Source organism: Staurois parvus, unplaced genomic scaffold, assembly GCF_062004578.1.
Source record: "Staurois parvus isolate SC_StPar_1 unplaced genomic scaffold, SC_StPar_1.0 ptg000017l, whole genome shotgun sequence".
Classification (NCBI taxonomy): Eukaryota; Metazoa; Chordata; class Amphibia; order Anura; family Ranidae; genus Staurois; species Staurois parvus.
In genome coordinates this window covers 15,682,487-15,705,434 of record NW_028317813.1, presented here as the reverse complement: position 1 = coordinate 15,705,434, position 22,948 = coordinate 15,682,487, and the positions used below count along the sequence as shown (strand labels likewise).

General features: G+C 41.2%; 1 protein-coding gene across 4 annotated transcripts in view; it reads left to right on the top strand.

Moving 5' to 3' along the window:
• TIMELESS (timeless circadian regulator) overlaps positions 1–22,948 on the top strand; it is a 121,483-nt gene that overhangs the window by 35,168 nt on the left and 63,367 nt on the right. For 3 of the 4 annotated variants that reach the window (XM_089680349.1, XM_089680332.1, XM_089680340.1), the window contains exons 2-7: positions 2,294–2,344; positions 2,949–3,099; positions 7,074–7,227; positions 8,417–8,531; positions 11,555–11,617; positions 18,343–18,444. In XM_089680349.1, the coding sequence (XP_089536475.1) occupies positions 3,003–3,099; positions 7,074–7,227; positions 8,417–8,531; positions 11,555–11,617; positions 18,343–18,444 (531 nt within the window). In that variant the 5' untranslated portion in view covers positions 2,294–2,344; positions 2,949–3,002. Of the gene's footprint in view, positions 1–2,293; positions 2,345–2,948; positions 3,100–3,263; positions 3,443–7,073; positions 7,228–8,416; positions 8,532–11,554; positions 11,618–18,342; positions 18,445–22,948 lie in introns of those variants that run through there. The other variant, XM_089680357.1, reaches the window with a different exon arrangement.

The window sequence follows — 22,948 nt, the reverse complement described above, 5'->3', positions numbered from 1 at the left end:
AAGACTGTAGGGTCTCTCAAAATACAATAGCCAGTTTCCTGACTATTTAACATCTTTCAAGACCCTGTGCAAATATGTGCCCTGAACTGTGCCATGCTATACCTTATACTAATACTCCATTAGTGTGTGGTAGCGATGGAAGCAGTCCATGAGGCAGAAATCAAGTTGGCCAGGACAGGAGGGACAAAAAAAGCATCTAATTCTATGTCTGCTACAGACACGACATCTTTTTTGGGGTGTCCTTTGGGTTGGGGCACCAAGAATGGCATCGGGAAAACGCTTCTCATGCAGCCGGCTAACTGCATCTGTGTTGGGGGTTTGGGCCACAGCCCCTTCTGGATACAAAAAGCCGTGATGATCTCTTCCTGGAATTTTAGGAAGGATCCACTTCGTCCAGTTGCTTTGTAAAGCACAAAAGCATTATATAGAGCCAATTGAAATAAATAAACAGACACTTTTTATTATACCAGCGTCTGGCTTTTTGGGAAACTAAGTATGTCTTTATCATCTGGTCATTGAAGTCCACCCCTCCCATGTTAAGGTTATAGTCGTGGACACAGAGGGACTTCTCAACACCACCAGCTGCTGTGGCTGTTTGGATGGTTCTGTCTGCGTGAATGGAAGACAGAACAAAAACATTCCATTTGTCCTTCTACTTCACTGCGAGCAATTCCTCATTTCTCAATAAGGTCTTTTTCTCCCTTTCTAAGACTGGTATACTGCAGTGCTGGTAAGTATAAGACTAGGATGTACTAGGCCACTGGTGCTTGGTAGAGCGGCACTAGTGCTAGCACTTTGTTGCATATGAAAATTATCATGCTATTGTAACATCTCAGCAACCTGGGAACGGGGTTGGGTATTCCTGACCTTAGCGGGGACCTCTTCACCATCATCTGAGCAATCTGTCAGTGTGTCGCTGCTGTCTACAGGTTCGTATTCTGAGGCTGATTGTGTCAGTGAGCCTTCCCCTTCTCTCTCACCTGACATGCTCAGAGTCCTGTAGGCCTCTTCAATAGAGTACCTTTTGATTGACTTTTTGGTCACTAAGGGGTTTATTTACTAAAGCTGGAGAGTCCAAAATCAGACTCCCTTCTGCATAGAAACCAATCAGCTTCTAACCTCAGCTTGTTCAATGAAGCTTTGGCAATGAAACCTGGAAGCTGATTGGTTTCTATGCAGAAGGGAGTCTGATTTTGGACTCTCCAGCTTTAGTAAATAAACCCCTAAATGTCTACGTACCTAGTGCGACTCATGGGAAAAAAAGCACCTGGCTGTCAAGGACTGCTTGAACCGCTACAAAATAATTTACCGGCTAATGCTAACAGAGATCAGGCCTGATTCTGCGAATGCTACACTTGCTGGGGGGGGGGGGGGGTAAGCATAGGGGCTAAACGCAGGTGCTGGCAGGTGTCGGGGCTGATCCTGCTTACGTTGCGTTTTTGGGGACACTATACGAAGGTGAACGCTGGTATAGTGCTGATCTGATCAAAGATATTGATCCGTTCAGACACTATACTAGCAGTGGAGGTTTATTGTGTATGTGAGCATGTTCCTGGCAATCAAGGGGTTAAATGTGATGACTGGTATAATGACAGGCAATCTGACGGTATCTGGTAGGGACGCTAACTAACACTAATGCTATCTGAAGTCGCCAGTGACACTAATACAGTGATCAGCAAAAAATGTACACTGTACTAATGGCACTGGTGACAGGGCAGTGAAGGGGTTAACTGGGGGGGCGATCAAGGGGTTAAATGTGACCAGAAAGTGTTCTAACTGTGTGCAAGTGTGCTGTTTTACTCAGTGTCTTCTTTCTTCTCTCTCTGGGACGGAACGGTCCCAAAGAGAGATGTCATCATTTCCTGTACCTGTGTAAGTGTAACACAGGTACAGGAAGGTCTCTGATAGGGCAGGGATTGATAATCCGATTTAGGCTGAACATCACTGGCCTAAATTGGATAATTGATCCCTTGGGGATCAAATGATGGCACCAGCCCCCCTGGTCCATGAACACCCGGGAGCGCGAATTACGTATATAGGGGTTTTTGCGCACCCGTGCCGCCCTGTAGCAGTTTTTCTGCTATAGGGCAGTTGGGAAGCAGTTAAGAATAAATATAAAACCTTATATATGTATACATTAGGTAAGTTAACTTACTTAAAAAAACAAAAAAAAAAAACAAAATTGATTCCTGTGTAAGACCAGTTGTAATTGGTTATATTTACTTTTTCAAGCTTGATAGAATATATATTTTGTTCTGTTTTTTTTTATTGTTTTTTTTTTTTTTTTTAACAGGACAGTCTGATCCCTTAGAATAACCACCAGTCCAGAAGTTATATTTATCAGGTAAGAATGTTCTTGTAGTTTTTTTTTAAGGCAACCTGTCAGCTATTTTAAATTCATTGCAGACTCCCTGTTTGGCTGAAGATTACAACCATGATCAGTTATTTCTTTGTACTAGGTGGAAAGGACTACTTTATTCAGGCTCAGTGCTGATAGGAAAGCAGTGATTCCATTTCCTAAGAACAGTCATATTTACTTTGGACATTTCGAACATTTACAATGTGTAGGAAGAAGCAACATTTTGCCTTTTTATGTGCATGTTTGTACCTATTAGGGAAGACATTCACATTCAGTCCTTTGTGCTTTTATAGATATGGGAGGGGTATTGCTGCTTCATTGCTGGTGTTGGTTATAGAAAGCTGTATTGTTCACCTGTAATGTAGTGTGCAGGAGAGGTGCAGGCTTTTGCCGTTCTCTCAGGTCCACGGGTCACAATACTGGCTGAACAAAATTACAATTTGACATGTAAAATCATTCCAAATATGTGTAGTATATATACTGTGTGTACTATATACCTGGAGTTTAGCTATAAAGTTATATCTTATACAACATTCTCTACAAGTCAATACTTCATCTAACTCTTTGAATGTATTTTTCCATTTAACAGCGGAGAGACCCACAGTGTGTGTTTGTTTTTTTCTTTTAACGTGGCAAGCAATTTATGGACTTGTACATGATGAATTGTGAACTGTTAGCAACATGCAGTGCCTTGGGGTACCTGGAGGGAGATACCTACCACAAAGAACCTGATTGCCTTGGTGAGCATAAGATACTTATACAAAATGCGTTTTATCTTGCTAGCATTTCTTTAAAAAGTTAAATGTAAAAGAATAGTTAAAGCCCAACTCCAGGCAGCTAAAAAAAATCCCTTGCAGTGGGGCTGTGCCCACATTTTAAGGGCTAATTGTAAGTTTATGTCTAGGGGAACAAATGAAGATTTACTTACCCAATCCTCCACTCCTCCCTGCTGCTAGACCAGTTCCACAACATCATCTCCCCCTAGCTCCAGCGGTCTAAGGTCTCGAAGTCCTCCAGAAACCAAGGGACAGTCTACCTCCGGAGTGTGAGAGAACACCATCTGCCAGGGAAGTGGAGGAACAGGTAAGTAAACCTATTTCTGCTCTCCTTTAGAAAAAGCAAGCATTTAACAATTGCAGTGTAGGGGCAGCCCCACCTTGAGGGATATTTTTAACCTTTTTCCAAAGTTGGGCTTTAAAAAAATATGTTCTGTATATGTGCTGTGCATAGCCACATATTTGCTTGCTCTGCCATGATTGTGACTGCAGTCATTTTCCTGCCACCTATACCTCCTAGTGCACTGTCCTACCCTCATATACTCCTTCACAACCCTGTCCTCCCCTGGCACCTAAAATATAAATTACTCTCGTAATACGCAATTAGCATTGTTCGCCTCAACCCTGCCAAAATTGTTCTAAAGATGTATCCAATGGTGAAAGACATTTAGTTCAGGTAGAAGATGCCATCAAACGTTTACTGCTGCTGATTTTCAAGATCAGTTCTCTACTTGCAATGTAGTGGAAGAATAGCCTTGTTTAAAAAGAGATAAAGCCGCGCTGCCTTTGGTTGCAGCGGATGTCAATCACCGGGTCCTGGCTGGCAATTCTCAGCCGGAACTCCGTGATAGCTGCTAAAGCCGAGAAGGGAAAGATCTGTGTGTAAACTTTGCAAAGCAGAATAAGAGAGAGCATCATGTCTCCCTAGTAAAACACCACACAGTGTAGGCACAACACAACATACAGTTAACCATTTGCTCACCGCAGATGTTAACTTCTTCCTTCGCAGTGTCAATAGTACAGTCCCAGCGCTTTTTATTAGCACTGATCATTATTGTCACTGAAGATGTCAGTGGCTGTTCGTTCCCACCCAGTATGAGAATGCCTGCCACAGTCCCGCTATAAGTCGCTGATCGCAGCCATTACTAGTATAAAATAAATAAAAATTCTAGTATATATACCGCCATTTGTAGACACATTAACTTTCATGTAAACCAATTAATTTGCAGGTATTGGGATTTTTTCTTAGCAAAGACATGCAGCAAAATACATCTTGGCCTACATTTATGAGAAATTTTATTTTTTTAAATTTTTTTTTTATTGGCTGTGTTGTATAGCAAAAAGTAAAAAATAGTGTGCGTTTTTTTTCAAAATTGACTGTCTTTTTTTTTTTTTTTTTATAGTGCAAAAAATAAAAAAAATACTGAACGAAAGCTCTATTTGTGGGGGGAAAAATGATATAAATTCCATTTACGTACAGCGTTGCATGACCACGCAATTGTCAGTTAAAGTAACACAGTGCCATATTGCAAAAAAATGGACTGGTCAAGAAGGGGGGTACATCCTCTGGAGGGCAAGTGGTTAAAGAATATGTAAAGCCAACACAAAGCTGATCCCAGCGGGCTGAATGAAAAAAACGTAACTGATTCCGCCATCCACACATTTGAGAGCGATACAAGAGTCCCCACCTCTGTGCCATTGTATTCTGGCAGCAGGACACCCCTGCCTTCAGGATACACTGATCAGCATTGCAGAGCAGGTCAGAGAAAATGTTTTCCATCAAACCTGTTCATGAGAAGTTAATTGCAGAAAAATTTGCCCTGAGGAAGACATCAAAAAGATTTTTGAGTTTTCAGTACTCTCAGCTAGTACCACTTCCTGGGGAAGGGAGTTCCACTCTAACAGCAAAGGAATACTTTCCTCAATTTAAAGTTAAACCTCATCTGCCAGGTAGCTGCCCAACCCCCAATTTTATTAAGGTCTTCCTGTAAGGATGCTATCTTGTGCTGAAGTTCTTTCCCTGCATAAATTATAAATAAAATCTTGTGAGCTGCTATGGCAACTTTATACAATTAATAGTGCCACAAAATAAGTGAAAATAGGAGATCACTTACACCATACACATACCCATACAAATGTGTCATCAGTGGAGCAGGACACAATAAATTAGTATCGCGCCCCACTGATAAACAAGTTCTCACTTACTTCCTCATAGAATAACAGGTTGGTCTGACAAGAATGGTCTTTCTCAAATCTGCTGGTTCTCACTTATGATACCCGTTTATCACAGACACATTTCTGTATAGAGTCCCCTACCATTCTCTGAAATATCTTACATATGATTGACGTTAGGCTGACTGGTATGTAATTTCCTTGTTTAAATCTCTATCCTGTTTTGCAAATTGGTACCACATTTGCCACACACCAATCAGCTAGTACCATTCCAGTCAGTAAAGTGTCTTTTATTTAGAATTCTTGTCATACCAACATGCTTCTATTTCCTGTAACTTATGGCAAATGTCATTTAACCATAATCATTATTTCCCAAGTTGTCTCTAACCTGCACTTCTGTAATGCAGTGTGAAATTAATAGATCCAAGAGAGCATTTTCCTTGTTGGGGCTTCCACCATATGTTGCATGAAGTTGTCCTGCAATATGTTTAAGACATGGCAAGGCTATGTTGACTGTGCAGTTCCAATTGTCCAGTTAATATCAAGATAAGTAATATTTCCCATAAAAATAACATCCACCCTGCTTCCTGACCATTTTAATCCGTGAAAGGGGCTGAGACCCTTCCTCATCCTTTGTAGGGGGGCCTTTTATATACTCCCACACGTATTTACCATTTTTTGCACTCTTAGGGCTCATCAGCAACAATGATTCTGCATCATCAGAGTTCTTGTTGGAAATATCATCTCACAAACTCACTTTCAGATTGTTCTTTACATACATACTGTAAATGCCCCTTCACGTCTTCTACCCATTCTTTCCCTCCAAAATAGAGTGTACCCCTCGATATTTGCAGCCCAGTTGTGCACGTTGTTCAACCAGGTTTTCAATTTTCAAAGTGCTTCTTGAATATCAGAAGCTAGTTCATCCATCCAATTAGTTTGCGAGGCTTCTTGCATTTGTAAACCTATCTCATTTTGTTTTTTCTTTTGTTACTCATTTTTAAACTACAACTTGATTCCACTACTCTTTTTGTGTTGGACTTGATTGATGCAATTTCTCTGCCATCCAGCTTGAGCCCAGCAACTATTTCACCGCCCACTATGTCCTGTTCCACTTTAGACCCTTGCTCTCCATATGGAATATTCTTTTCTGATCCCTCCCTCCAGATCCTAGTTTAAAGGCTTCTCCAGCCTTCTAACCAATTTATCCCCTAAAAAAACTGCACCCTTCTCATTTAAATGCAATCTGTCCCTAGTAGAGCCAGTAACTGACTGAAAAGTCAGCCGGTTCTCCAGGAACCTCAAACCTTTATTGCAGAAGAAAAAGAAACCTTTATGTCAGAAAAGAAGAAAAAGCTATTGCTGTAGCTGCTTAAAAAATGTTAGCTGGAGTTGCGGTTGAAGTTGCTAGATAAAAAGTCCATCTAAATCATTTAGTCCATCTAAGACTAACTACCCTCTCCTCAGGTTGATAATTTTGCTGCCCAGGGGTGGCTACGCTGCTCCTTCATGGATACAGTGGAGGAAGGATCATAGCCACCCTAAAACAGGAAGTGTGTTACTGGCTGGGTCAGCAGGTAAAAATAAAGGGGGAGGGGGGATCCAAAAATAAGAAAATTAATTCAACAACCTCGTCAGAGGGTTGATGAGCTGCAATATGTTACATTTTTGTTCTTGGGTTTGAATACACTTTTTAATCTATAGAAACAATCATTAGCGCTTTTTAGTATTTTCTAACACACTGCCGTTTACTTTTTCCTCCATAGAAAGTGTGAAAGATTTAATCCGTTATCTGAGATATGAAGATGAAACCAGGGATATTCGGCAACAGCTGGGAGCAGCTCAGATCTTACAGAATGATCTTGTGCCTTTAGTCATACAGCATCATAATGACAAACAACTGTTTGATGCTGTTATTAGGTAATCTAAAGTTCTGCCCTTTCATGAAAGTTTTCAATGTATCATACTGTATCAACCCCCAGGAGACTCATTTAGCTCTCTACTGGACATTGTAGTGTTATGTCATGCTTTGCCTGCATTTTACACTTCATTCATATATACAGGACACAGTGTGTAGCCTATGGTATTCTACAGAGTGTTGTCTGCATAAAGCTGCAGAGAACATTCCGTGATAGGATGAGAGGCTAGTCACGTGACGTCATATGACTGGATTAGTCTCCTCCTAGCACTAAAAACACTATTCATTGTGGACTTTTTTTTATTCTAGTTCTATTTAGATGGAATGCTGGGCATACAGCAAAATGCACCATTAAATTTCACATTAATTTTTACTTTTTTACCAGCCAAAAGATATGCATTTTTGTAATGCTAATCTGTCACACTGCACATTCAATAAGATTAATCTATGGCTGTTTCCTAGTTAATGTTTACGTCTTCCTTGAATAACTCCACTTCATGCTATGCCTTGCAAAGATTGTTAAACTAAATCTATCATGATAATAAGTCCTTATGTACATGCTTTTTCTGGATCCTGTACAGAGTATTGATGCAAGAGCGTTAGGCAGTATAACAACTTGTATTTTCAGAAGAAGCAGCGTCCATGTTCTATCATAACATGTTTCGTTTAAGTACAACAAACCTTGATAGAATTGCTATTTTCTGTACTGCCTTTTTAAGCAAAAAATGCATCCTCCATGTTCTAAAAATACAGCCTCCATGTTCTATTATAACATGTTTCCTTTAAGTACAACAAACCTTGATAGGATTGGTAGGTAGATAGCACATTTGCTGTGCTGCCTTTTTAAGCAAAAATGCATGTTTAAATAAAAGCATATATGGCTGCAATTGTCTGCATATGTGAATATAAACCACACACCGCCAGCCTTTTATATATCACACCTATGACTGTAACCTAAAATTTAAATTCCATACGTTTCCTTTCAAACATGGCATGATAGATTGTATATTTTAGATGATTATAAGGTTTATAATCTATGTAAATATTTTGCTCTGTCAGTTTAATTATTTAGTTATTCTTTAGTTTAATTATTTAGGTAATCTATTATGTTTATAATCTGTAAAATACATATGGCTCGGAATGTAAACTGTAATGGAACTATTTAGTCATTTTTTTAAATATAAATTGCAGGTTGATGGTAAATCTTACCCAGCCAGCTCTTCTGTGTTTTGGGAAAGTTCCTCAGGATCCCACCTTCCGTCATCATTATTTGCAAGTGGTGTCCTATTTGCAGGCGTATAAAGAGGTGAGTTCATACGAAAATGTAAAATGTGAATCAGCCTGTTCAACACAAGATTTTAAAATCTTATGACTGCTTAATTTTATATAAGCCGTGTGTTCAGTGATGGGTATCAAAGGGAGGTGACACTGTAAGGGAGTCTGAGGTTGTTTTTCATTGGGAAGATATTTTCCTATTGATATGCGCTTACCTTTTTAACTCCAAATATCTTCCAATGAAAAATAACCTGATTGGATACAGCTTCTGTCTAATCAATTGTTTCCTCCGAAAATGGTCAGTTGGTGGTTTCTGTGAGCACCCACAAACTTGAGGTAGGTCCTCATTTGTATAGGTAGCCTTAGAGGAGGCATCACTAAATGGTGGACCGGGGTCCGGATGCGGACCGAGTCACTGCCCCATCCGGACCGGTGCAGTCCCACCATTTAGGAACCTTTTCTTCCCCCAGCCATCACGTGGGGGGGGAAACGAAGGGCTGAATGTTGGGGGGTTGAAGAGATAATGTGGGGGTAATGAGGACAGCAGTGGGGGGTGGGTTGAGGACTGAAATGTGGGGGGCTAGGGGCTGTGATTTGGAGGGGCTGATGGCATTAAAATGGGGGGGGGGGCTGAGGACAATAATGTGGGGGGCTAAGGACTGTGATGTGTGGGGGCTGAAGACAATAAAGTGGGGGGGCTGAGAATTGTAATGTGGTGGTGGGGGGGGGGGGGATGTCAAGGAAGTGGGAGAAGACAACTGTGAAAGGGGTGAAGGAGGTAATGTAAAGGGTGAGCTGAGGACACTCAAAAAGAGGGGATCTTGCTGTGAAAGGGGAGAGGACTGTGATGTGCAGTGGGGATTGAGGACACTGATGTAAGGTTCAGATCTGTACATGTGCATTTGGTGCTCACATTGTGGGTAGGTCAGCAAAAGAGGGTCAGAGAAAGGAGTCCACAACCCTTTTTTTCAAAATTGTGCCACAGCAACATGTGGTTTGGCACTCACAGAAATTCACCACAGGTGCTTACATGAGTTTCGGACCTCTGCTGGATAAAAATTTTGCTGCCCAGACTTTGGTGAATTTTAATTCAATACCCCTGCCTTAGAGCATCCTCTTGAGTGTTTGGTGTGCAGTGAAGGTTGTATAAATGCATCAAGTGGAATTCGTTGTCTAATCATCTGCACCTTTACACTTCAGTGTTTTTGGTTCAGATTACACCTGCTGCATCTGGAGGTGTGTCACCAGGTTGCTAATAAAGGTTTACTTGGGACCCTTTCACAATATGTGCAGTTACATGCATTTCCCTATTTTCTGTGTGTCATGTTGACACTAGTGTAGCAATCATGCACACAGAGATGGACGCGGTTCAACCATTTTGGCTCCAACCTCCATCTTGGCAAAGGATCGTCCATCTTGTACAAACATATCTCCCCTCATTCTTCCCCTCCCTCTCTGAGAGTCACAGTGACATTTGTTCGGTGTGTGTGTGTTGGAAGTGTCACAGGCAGGCCAGGGCACAGCAGGAAACTCCGAGCTATAAACCATCTTTGAGCTGGGTGCCGGGCTGGCTGGGAAGCTGAGCAATCTGGCACCTCATAAAAAGATAACCCAAGCCTTCCCCTGAGTTCAAAGACATTCCAGAGGAGTAAGAAACTAGATAACACTTGTAAAATCCATTTTTCCCCTATGTCTCATATCTTGGAATATGAGAGACTTGCATAAAAACAGGCATATCTTCAGATTGCTCACGATCAGACAAATCGTTTGATAGGTCACACTTCCTGACTGGAATACCTAGTAAAAGCAGAAAATTACATCTCTTGAACCATTCAAGTCTGTATTTCATATCTAACCGTTCCTCAGATGCGTCTGCATATTAATCTACCCACGGGTGGAATGGTACTTGTGCCTAGGAAAAGATATGAGCTAGGAGGCATTGGTCCTTAGCTTCACTTGACTATAAAATAGGCTGTCAGGCCTAAGAGTGGAAGTTGAAGAATTCTCCCATTTAACATCAAAACCAACTTGGGAGACCGTGCCTTTTGCTCTGAAACTTGATCTGCTTAACCCAAGGCTGATTGGCAAGTACTTTAACCCTTTAACCTCCTTTCTGTTACCTCTTTGCTGTGCTGCTGTTCTCTGTATATTTATATATATATATATTGGTTACATCTTTTTTATTGCACCCTTTTGACCTTTTAGTAATACAGTAAATCTTTCTTTCTGAAAGCGTTGACCTGTTTCTATAGCTCGTTAATGCAACTTATGAATTCCTGCCTCTAAAAGAGTGCTGTTGTGTTTGTTTAACCCTCTGTATAACCTGTCTGCGGTGACAGTGCTATACAGACGATTATCTCAACCATCATAGTGTTATTGCTGATATTGCCGAGTTTCCGCTTTCTCTGTACAAAAAGGAGGTGGTGGCAGTGTGAAGGGTTAATTGCGTAATTAACCTGACCCAGTAACAATCGCATTCAGGCTGCCGGTACATCGATTTTTGGTCCATTAGCTGGAAAATTGTTATACAGGGTGCAGCTGGGCGTGGCATTGTTACACACGTGACATCGTGGTTTCAGATTGGCTAGTCCTTCGATCACGAGTTTGGTGAGAAGGTCAGGGGTCTGACGCGCGATCATCACAACTAGAATGCAGTATTTCACCGCATTCCAGAGCGGTGCAATATTATGCAACATGTTTGCATAATATTGCACCGCCTGGATGTCCCTGCATGTCACTGTGCATTGACATGAATTAAATGTCACTTTTGTACATTTCACATGAAGTACAGTTTAAAAAAAAAAAAAAAAAGAGAGAACTATGTGATGTGATAAAACCGTGCATCACCAACCCCCCCCCCCCCTTTTGCAGCTCAAAACGCTGGTGCCTGCAAACCAATTTAGTGTGCAGGCAGCATTTTAGGCTGTGGGAAAGTGTGCTGGACCCTTAAGTAGTAAATGTTTCGTGCTGCAAAAAAACACATTGAATACCATGCATTCTAAGAATTTGTGGGAATATCGCCTTCCTTAATAATCTTTTTTTCTGTTTTTTTAGGCATTTGCAAATGAGAGACTCTTTGTAGTGTTGAGTGAAAAGCTCTATGATTTGCTGCAAATGGTAAGAGCTGATACATAATATGTCAAATCTTTCTTTTTAACCACTTACAGTCAGGACACTTTCACCCCCTTCCTGTCCAGGCCAATTTTCAGCTTTCAGTGCTATCACACTTTGAAAAACAATTGCGCGGTCATGCAACACTGCACCCTTATGAATTTTCTAGCATTTTATTGAGATAGATAAAACTTTATTTTGGTGGTATTTATTCATCACTGGGATTTTTATTTTTTGCTATTTAAATGAAAAAGTGCAAACATTTTGAAAAAAAAAATGTTTTTGCAAATATATAATCTTTCTTCATAAATCTTGGCCAAAATGTATTCCACTATCTTTTTAGCAAGAAAAAAATAAACCAAATTAGTTTATAAACAAAAATTATAATTTTTAAACTTTTTTTACATTTTTATATTATTTATGGGTTTTTTGGGGTTTAACATACTGTCACCATAGCAATGCAGTGTCACCATAGTGACACTGTACTACTTGTGGGGGGTGATAAAGATTTTTTTTTTTTTTACACGGATTGCTTTTACATCCATGAAGGCTGTAAAAGCAATAATTGCTCCTTCTCTCTGGCTGCATTCTTGCAGCCATTGAGAAATACTGTGAGAGCTGTGATGGGTTACAGCTTGTTACATGGTACAATGCTGCTGTGAGTAGCCTTGTACCATGTGACCTCTGTGATCATTCACAGATTTCACATGTAGTAAGCAATGATGTCAGCAAGTGACATCTTGCTTACTACTATTCATGTTATCACTGATTGGCCAATATGTGATTACATGATCGGGACCTCACACAGAGGTCCCGTACAGCGATTGGTGTTCGAGGTGTCGCACGCTCCCAAGGAGCGCTCATAGGCAGGGAATGTGGGAGGACGTTTATAAATGGCCTCCTGCACTGCTCTCGTCCGGTCGTTTATCTACATGGGCCGAATGGGAAGTGGTTAAAGTTCATATGAAGTTTTGTTTTCCTCCCAACACCTTCATGACCAAAGGTCATTCAAGCCTAGTTACCTAGATTATATGTAACAGCTTCACTATGCATCAGTTACTGTGAATAATTTGCCTACTGAAAATTGAATTTTTTAACTTCAATAAAATCTTTTCCTTGGAGTCCTTTGAGGGAAACTGTTGTGCTTTTGATGAAAATTCATCCAGCAGTACCTCCAAAAACAATATGTTCTGCCAGGCAACACCTGGACAATTAATTCAGTCAGCTAAAGGTGCTTGAAAATATAGCAATAATATAAAATATTTTAACTGACTTAATAATTCTGAGTAATTTAGAGCCAACCAAAATCCTTTAAAACACAGATTACATCAGTGTAATTATGGACTACAGATTATGAAATAAATTATTTGCAATAAGTCACATACAAACACATAATGTAATGGCTCGATTGTGATGCACAGACACCAAGATAATTTGGTAAACTTTACAAAATTTTCCGTATCATTAGTTTACATTTATATCTTAAGTTTAACACAATTATAGTTTGAGTTGGAGAGAAGATAAAATATAATTTATTCTCATAGAAATTCTGAGATTCAGTTTATACTGCTGTCTACAGAAGGAGAGATCACTGACAAAAAAAAAAAGAAATTGTTAGCCGGTTCAAGATACTTACATAGTTAGTCTGACTGAAAAAAGACAAAAGTCCATCCAGTTCAACCATTAAAAAAAAAAAAAGCTATAATCCTATACCCACAGTTGATCTAGAGGAAGGCAAAAAAACCCAGCAAAGAATGATTTAATTTGCTTCTGCAAAAAATTCCTTCCTGATCCCCCGAGAGGCAATCGGATATTCCCTGGATCAACTTTACCTATAAATGTTAGTATCCAGTTATATTCTGTGTATGTAACATATCTAAGATAACCTCTCCTACTACTAGCATGCCTTGTGCCAGCCATTCATGGATCAAATTTCGGTTGGCTCAACAGGGAGCAGCCAAATTCTGATCCATGTCTAGGCACTGTGTTTGTACAGAAGTCGATCTACCAATAAACATCTGTACAATCGCTGTGTTAGGTTTTCTCTGCATGATCAGCACCACAGACTATAGCCAGCGGTGCTGATCAGTGTATTCTGACAGCAGAGAAGTTTACCCATGACAGAATACAATACCTTAAGTGTGGATAGTGGAATTGAGTCAGTTTTTTTAAAAATGTTTTTTGTTCAACCTACTGGTTAAACAAAAAAAAAAACTGACTCATGTATTGGCTGCCTCAGATTTGTAGCAAAGGGATGTTGAGAGTATGACACAGGGGAGTGGGACTCCCAAGTAAAGGATTTTACAGGGAGTACAAAAATAGTATCTTCATATCCATTACAACAGGATCATGCCTCCAACTTCAGGTGATTTGAACACTGGCAAAAAGAACAGAAAATCCCCTTCTAGGCATAAATCCTCCCAGCTAGGAAAGGCTTTAGTTTTTTGCTAGAGTCCTAAATGATGGTCATGTCTGTACAGTCTCTGCATGAAGAGCTAGCTTCTCAAAAGTTCCATCTGGGATTAGGAGACTAGCTTTATCTAGAGCATTTTCCTACAACTTTTCTACACTCAGAGGAATGGTACCTCCGCAATGGACACACAGGGAGGACCTGTAATGTTGCTAGTCAGCACTGAACACTGCAATGATATATTGCTTTGGGAACCAGTAGGGTGATGTACAGGTCCGGGGCAGTGATCCAAAGCTGAGCAAGTCCCTGAAGTCCCTTGTGATAGAGCCATGATGGGGGAACATTGGACCCCCCTCCCAGGAGGTCATAGAGGTGCACTGGAGAGTACCCTGGTGTTATCCCTGCTGGTAAGCGCCATTCTTGTTCTTGTGTCCCTCCCCCTTGGTGGAATAGGGGACAGTGAGTGGATCTCTATTTTATTGGCATGTAATGTGTTTTGTAACAATAGACTCCTGGACCGCCGTGAGCTTTACATAGTGCTGGCAGGGCTTAGGGGCGGTTGGGGAGGCTCAAAGCGCCAAAAGCAAGGGACAGAGAGTTTTTCCATTCCCTGAATTTACACAGAGTCCCTGCAGGAGACCCACAGAAAAGCATAGGAAATGCAGGTGCACTGGAAAAAATTGTGATAAGCAGGTGCATATCCTTGATATCCACAAACATCTTCCTGGCGAAGAGCGGCAATGGCAGACATGGTGGATTCAATGCAAAATTTCTGAGTTCGACTTAAGACATTCTTTTGGGATTAGGAATCATGAACAGGTTGGAGTAAAAACCCTTAAACAGTTCTGCCACAGGAACTGGGGCTATTAAAGTTTTATCCAAAAGACCTGAGAGGGCTGCCTGGAAATCTGCTAGTATGTGCTATGACATGGGAAGGTTGGAAGTAATAAACAGAGTAGTGGTCTGGGAGCCCCTGCAAAAACCACCTGAGGGACGCCAGTGAGGGATGAGCCTTCCCAGACTGTGCCTTAGGCTTCTATGGCTGAAGAAAACGTGTGCTTTTGCTACCAGTAGCATCCTTAAATTGTATCTATAGTGGATCTGAAGAGATGTTGACTCTTGAAGGTCATGCAAAGCAGGCACTTTTTAGTTGTGGATTTCACAGTCTAACACTTTATCCATATCATGTTCTCCATGTATACTGACAGAAGGCCCATGCGGGAGATGGGAAACCTCCAGAAGCCTGTCACAACTATAGTTTAAGGCTAGGGTTCACTTTGATATTGCGAGCTGCTTTTTGTGTGGGCATGGCAGCCCATTCATTGGAAAAGTTCCCTGCACCATTTTTGGAAACACAGCCTGCACAGGAACCACAAGTGTGGTGTGGTTCCCAGTGCAGGAGAGATTTCCAGTGTGTGTGGCATGTCATTAGGATTAATGGCACCTGCGCACATCCAGTGTGTTTTTCTGTGCAGGTGGTTGCAGCTATGGAAGCAGGTATGTTCCCGCAGTGGCAATCACCCGCACAAATGTGAACCTAGTGTAATGCAGCAATCATTTGCTCCAAATGTTCTTTGATCCCAGTAGTGACAACATCCCTTTATTAGCCATTAACCAGTCAGCCATCCTATCCGTTAAGGTAGGATGAAGAGCAGGACCTGTCAGTTAAAACAGAGCTCTAGAGAAGGCCTCCAACTTCTCAGTTGGGTTATCAATTGGGTCCCTAAAGACAGGCGAATCTTTCATGGCAATGGTGGCTGATTTATTTCACTACCTCCTGCCCGCCATATAAGGTAATGATGGGTACAAGGCGGTTCTCTCATTCTGGGAGGATGTCATATGACGTCCCCCCGTTCTAACTGCGCATCAGTGTGCCCCGATGATCAGTGTAGCCCCAGCAGTGCCACCTGTCAGTGTCCATCAGTGCCCATCAGTGCCTCATTAATGCCACATATCAGTGCCTACCAGTGCACATAAATGCCACATATCAGTGCCCATCTGAGCTGCCTTTCAGTGTCACCTATCAGTGCCACCAATCAATGCCAGTCAGTGCCACCTTTCAGTGCTGCCCTTCAGTGCCCATCAGTGATGCCTGTCAATGCCCATCAGTGCCATCTATCAGTGTCCATCATTGCAGCCTCATTAGCGCACATCAGTGAAGGAGAAAAATCACTTCTTTTTCAAAATTTTCAGTGGTTTTTGGTTTGTTTAGCAAAAAAAAAAACACCCCAGAGGTGATTAAATACCACCAAAAGAAAGCTCTATCTGTCTCTAAAAAAATGATAAAAATTTCATACGGGTACAGTGTTGCATGACTGCGCAATTGTCATTCAAAGTGTGACAGCGCTGAAAGCTGAAAATTGGCCTGGACAGGAAGGGGTATAAGTGTCTTGTAGGCTAGTGGTTAAAAGTGGTCTGCCCAGCTGTGGATCCAGTAGTGTCCTGCCTTAGCAAAGTCCTCTTCCATTAGATACAAGGCTAAAAAGTGCTTGGGGAGGGAAATCACCTTGTCATGTTGTTTCCAATCTTTGGAGAGGAAGACATTTAACAGTGGTTGCACCAGGAATATCTTGAGCAGCAGGCTTCTCGTCTAGTTTGAGAGCGGTAGGCACTGCATCAGTAGTTAAAACAGTCTCTCTTAACTTTGTAGACATACTGGAAGACTGGATGTGTTTTGGCATTGAATTCCATGCGAGGCATTCCAATAGCCAGGCTGAGAAATACCACATTAGATTGCTGCATCAAAGATATCTGCTCTAGCAGTGATGTATTGAAGAATCTTGATTAAAGAAACTATTGAATAAAAAAATATGGCTAGCTAAATTAGGCTATGCTTTTTGCAGCAGAGCTGAACAAAAGATGTCCATCCTGCTAGGACAGTAGGGAAAAATTAAGCTATACAGGTAAAGGATAGTTTATCCTGGGCTGGGCTACAATTTTTTGCTTGCCAGGATCCAATCCTTCTGTAGTCTGTAGTATAACTCAGAGGTGAATTACTTCCTCTTTCCCACAATGGACGATGGAAAACTATTTTCTTTTTCATATATACAGCTTTTAGTTGGTACAACGTTTTAATAAGTACTCATCTTTTCATTATAAGCATAGAAATGGCCAATATTGTGAAAAAATGCACTTTTAATTATTTTACACATATATTTTAATTAAAATTTGAGATTTGTTAAATTCATTTTGTACACATTGTAATACTTTTTAATACGATTTTCTTCTTTGTACAGATTGTACACAGAGCTATAGAGAAAGGGGTGCAAAATCAGCTGCAGACCAAGGAAGTTTCAAGCAAACCTCCAGCTGTGCATAAGCACCATGGTGCTGTCATGGTGATCACATAATTAGTAATCAGACTAACTGCTTCTTAAACATTATTCTGAGACCTGTGGTTATCAGTGATGGTTTGCTATCAGAGTTGGGAGCGCAAAGTGGTTCACGTTGCTAGTTCACTTGAGGAATGTAGATTCCTAGAGCATTGGGGAACTGTGAACTAAACTCACCGATTTTTAAGTTTTCCAAAACCAGTTATATTCAAGGCATGTCGTGAGTGATAACAATCACCTTTTTGCTTGTGCTGGCAACTGAACTTACCAGTTTACATCAGTTTTCATGCACGCAGGCCTCATTCACACTATACGTACAGACAAATTGATGGAAACTGATGCATAGATTTCACTCGCAGAGACATCAGTTTTCATGCACGTGCCAATGAGTTTTATACATGTTGCAGATTCCTGCGCAGACAAAATATTCATGTGATACTAGTGGTGTAAATCGGGCACATAGCGCTTGACAGCTGATGTAACCTGAAGTCCCTGCAAGTGAGGACTCGTTCACACCACGGAGCAGAGACGTTTTTCTGTACGCGTTCTGCAAGGGCACAACAAAATCAATTGTTCTCTGTGCCCTGTTCACTCCACAACACTAGTATCACGTGCCGATTTTATTTTTATTTTTTTCTGCACAGGAATCTGCAGCATCTGTAAAACTCATTGAAGTGTGCATGAAAACTGATGTAAACTGATGTCTCTGCAAGTGAAATCTGCGTGTCAGTTTCCATCCGTTTTCCTGCAAGTATGGGGTGAATGAGTCCTTAAGACCTCAATAGGCTGGTGTCATGATTGATCACATATGCAGCACAGTGGCAACTGCAAATCAAACACAGGCTAAAATGGCATAGGATAGGAGGCTTTAGTTCTGCTTTAAGATTGTTGGTGCATGGGGATTAATGTCTTAATCACAATTTATAAGCTTTGTTTACTTGCAATTGCATGTCTTTTTTTTTTTTTTTTTTAACTTTTTTGCTTCATAGGACTGGGAGCAACGTGAAGAAGAACATAACTTATTAATTGAAAGGATTCTTCTTTTGGTGCGCAATATCCTTCATGTGCCTTCTGATCCAGATGAAGAAAAGGTAGTAATTGGATTTTAGGACTTGTAAATGTAAATGCTATTGGCTATATTTTGATGATCCTTCATGTTTAAGTGTTCTTATGGGTAGTGCACACACCTGTTCCTTCCCATGTATTTCACTGAACTTCAGCTGTGTAAAGGATGTATGTGTAAGAGGAATAAAGATATGCAGTTACCATGTTAGCCAAACAAACATATTTCAGTGAATGAACGAGGATTGCCAGTTGGCTGCATAATGCATTTTACCCTAATAGTTGCATGTGGCTTTAAAGTGGCTTAAAGTATTGTTTGTGGGTGCTGACAAGAAGTAGAGTTTTATTGATATATTTATAAAGTTTGTGGAAAACCGTACAAATACAGTTGTGTCCAAAATTATTCAACCCCCACTGAAATTGAGTGTTTTGGCCAGTTTGACATTGCTTTTGATCATTCAGTCATCTTGCTTACATTTACATTAAAGAGGCACTTGTAGGTCAGACAAATATAACATAACAGTTATAATGAAATAACCACAAATGTCTTTTCTGTGCTCACAGCATTATCAGTTTTATTCAACCCCCAAGTGACATTCAATCTTAGTACTTAGTACAGCATCCTTTTACAGTTATAACAGCTTTTAAACGTGAAGCATAGCTTGACACAAGTGTCTTGCAGCGATCTACGGGTATCTTCGCCCATTCTTCATGGGCAAAGGCCTCCAGTTCAGTCACATTCTTAGGCTTGCGCACTGCAACTGCTTTCTTTAAGTCCCACCAGAGGTTCTCAATCGGATTTAAGTCTGGTGACTGCGATGGCCACTCCAAAATGTTCCAGCCTTTCCTCTGCAACCATGCTCTAGTGGACTTGGAGGTATGCTTGGGATCATTGTCCTGTTGAAAGGTCCAACGTCTCCCAAGCCTCAGGTGTGTGACGGACTGCATCACGTTTCCATCCAATATCTCCTGGTACTGAAGAGAATTCATGGTACCTTGCACACGCTGAAGCTTCCCTGTACCTGCAGAAGCAAAACAGCCCCAAAGCATGATTGACCCTCCACCATGCTTCACAGTAGGCAAGGTGTTCTTTTCATCATAGGCCTTGTTCTTCCTCCTCCAAACATAGCGTTGATCCATGGGCCCAAACAGTTCTAATTTTGTTTCATCAGTCCACAGAACACTATCCCACAACTTTTGTGGTTTGTCCACATGGCTTTTGGCATACTGCAGTCGACTCTTCTTATTCTTTGGAGACAGCAAGGGGGTACGCCTGGGAGTTCTGGCACGGAGGCCTTCATTACGCAGTGTGCGTCTTATTGTCTGGGCTGAAACTTCTGTACCCACATCTGACAAATCTTTTCTCAGTTCCTCAGCAGTCACACGGGGACTTCTCTCCACTCTACGCTTCAGGTAGCGCACAGCAGTCGAAGTCAGCATCTTCTTTCTGCCACGACCAGGTAGCGTTTCAACAGTGCCCTTTGCCTTGAATTTGCGAATGATGCTTCCTAAGGTGTCTCTTGGTATGTTTAACATCTTTGCAATCTTCTTATAGCCATTGCCCTTCCTGTGAAGAGAAATCACCTCTTCTCTTGTCTTCCTGGACCATTCTCTTGCCTTCACCATGTTTGTAACCACACCAGTAAATGTCTAGAAGGAGCTGAGTATCACAGTCATTTTAAAGCTGCCTAATTGGTGCTTATTATGCTTGATTGCTGCTCGGTGACATCCACAGGTGTTTTCAATACCTGATGGAAAGCACCTGTATGAACCTCTGTTCTTCAGAGTGGTAGTCTTTAAGGGGTTGAATAATTGTGGCAATGAAGAAACCACATAAGAACCATTTACTACTGTATTACATAAACAATTGATGTCATTTTAGTTGCATTTGGGTAGTTACAACGTCCTTGTAGGATTTGATTCTGAATACAATTCCAAATGTACACTATAGTCCCTAAACCCCTTTACAGCATTGGGGGTTGAATAATTTTGGACACAACTGTATATAGTGAAGATGTGTGCACGCAGGCCCTAAGAAACTGAATGTCACTAGGCTGCTGTTAAAACTTTATAGAATATTTAATGTACTACCCAGCCATAACAACTTGCTAAAGACTGATACGCCAGGTTGTGAATCCTAAAAGGTGAAGCAAATAGTGGAAATAGGCATGTATACTAGCTATAAATTAATCTATAGAATTACACTATCCTTTTAAAGGGTTTCTATTTTATAATTTACCTGCTGTAACATTATAAAATATACTTCTGCTAATTTTTCACCAGGTGAAGGGGTGCCCCACTACTGTTTTGAAGGGAAAATGATTAGTCCACCTAAAAGTTCTTTTCAGCTTAGGTAGATACCGGCATTCTAAACCACCTAAGTTTACCTATGTCTCTCAGGTCCCTACCTGCTGTGACTAGTTACTTTCTTCCCGTTAGATTCTTAATGTATTTTATGTGCTGATTGCAGCAAAAAGACAATCAACTTCTCAGAATACCTTTGCTGTAGTAGGAGGAATGAGAATCCAACTTGTGAGGGAACAGTATACACTATATTGGCAAAAAATATTGGGACACCTGCCTTTACACGCACATGAACTTTAATGGCATCCTAGTCTTAGACTGTATGGTTCAGTATTGAGTTGGCCCACTCTTGGCAGCTATAACAGCTTCATCTCTTCTGGGAAGGCTGTCCACAAGAATTAGGAGTATGTCCATGGGAATGTGTGACCATTCTTCCAGAAGCGTATTTGTGAGGTCAGGCACTGATATTGGACAAGAAGGCCTGGCTTACAGTCTCCACTCTATTTCATCCCAAAGGTGTTCTGTCGGATTGAGGTCAGGACAGGACTCTGTGCAGGCCAGTCAAGTTCCTCCACCCCAAACTCACTCATCCATGTCTATATAGACCTTGCTTTGTGCACTGGTACACAGTCATGTTGGAACAGGATCTGTTCCCTCAAAGCTGGGAGCTTGAAATTGTCCAAATGGTATGCTGAAGCCTTAAGAGTTCCCTTCACTGGAACGAAAGGGGCCAAGTTCAACCCCTGAAAAACAACCCCACACCATAATCCCCCCTCCACCAAACTATACACTTGGCACAATGCAGTCAGGTAAGTATCGTTCTCCTGGCAACCGCCAAACCCAAACACATCCATTGGATTGCCAGACAGAGAATCGTGATTCGTCACTCCAGAGAACACGTCTCCACCGCTCTAGAGTCCCGTCCCCACTGCATCCGATGCTTTGCATTGCATTGCCCTTGGTGATGTAAGGCTTGGATGCAGCTGCTCGGCCACGGAAACCCATTCCATGAAGCTATATATAGAACAGTGCAGCGCTTTGAATGTGAAAAAATAAATATATATATCTCCCAATTAATACAAAACTCCCCAGTGTACAAACAAAGTAAACTATTAAAAGTGCAACATATATATGCCCACTGAAAATATCAAAAATATATGTGAATGTGATTCGTGTTATATCAGCACTCAAAACCAAAACCATCAAATAAACATTCTGCTGTGAATAAAAACAACACAACACGTCAAATGTCCATAAAAAGTGCACAGGTAATAATGTCCATGCAAGTGCTATCAGGTGCTCACTCCGTGTAATTCCTCAATTAGCCGAAGTGCCCCCTCACCTCCTTAAATCGACCCTACAGGGTCAGCTCGCTCTGAGAATCAGAACCCCTCTGAATGTCCTCTGGATCCTGTTCACATTCACTCCCAGGTCCTCCGATATACACAGCTCTGTCAGCCACAACCTCCGGATCATATACAAACAAAAACGTCCATAGTGTAAAACCGCATATTTATTTGGTAAACAGGAGAAAATTGCCCACTCACATGTTCTTTCTTCTTTAACATAGCTCTTTACCTCATGCTATGGATGTATTGCATGGGTATTGATACAGGGATTTCAAATATGGCCCCCACACCATAAGTGACGTCACCGCGCTCCTGGAAATACCTCCGACGCTCTTTACGCGCTCTTGTGCTAATCTGAAGGTCACACGAAGTTTGGAGGTCTTTAGCTATTGACTCTACAGACAGTTGGCGACTTCTGTGCACTTCAGCATGCACTGACCCCACTCTGTTATTTTTCGTGGCTGAGTTGCTGCTGTTGCCAGTTGCTTCCACTTTGTTATAATACCACTAGCACATGACCGTGCAATATTTAGTAGCAAGGAAATTTCACGGAAGGACTTATTGCCCAGGTGGCAACCTATCATGATACCACGCATGAATTCACTGAGCTCCTGAGAGCGACCCATTCTTTCACAAATGTTTGTAGAAGTCGTCTGTATGCCTAGGTGCTTGATTTTATACACCTGTGGCCATGGAGGTGATTGGAACACCTGAATCCATTGATTTGAAGGGGCGTCCCAATACTTTTGGCACTATAGTGTAGATCTACGACTGGGTAATCCTCCTATAGATCTTTATAGCTAAAAGGAGAAACTGGTGTTTAGCACCTCACACTTCCATATATAACTAAAATAACACTTTTGAATGGGCTAATCCTTTA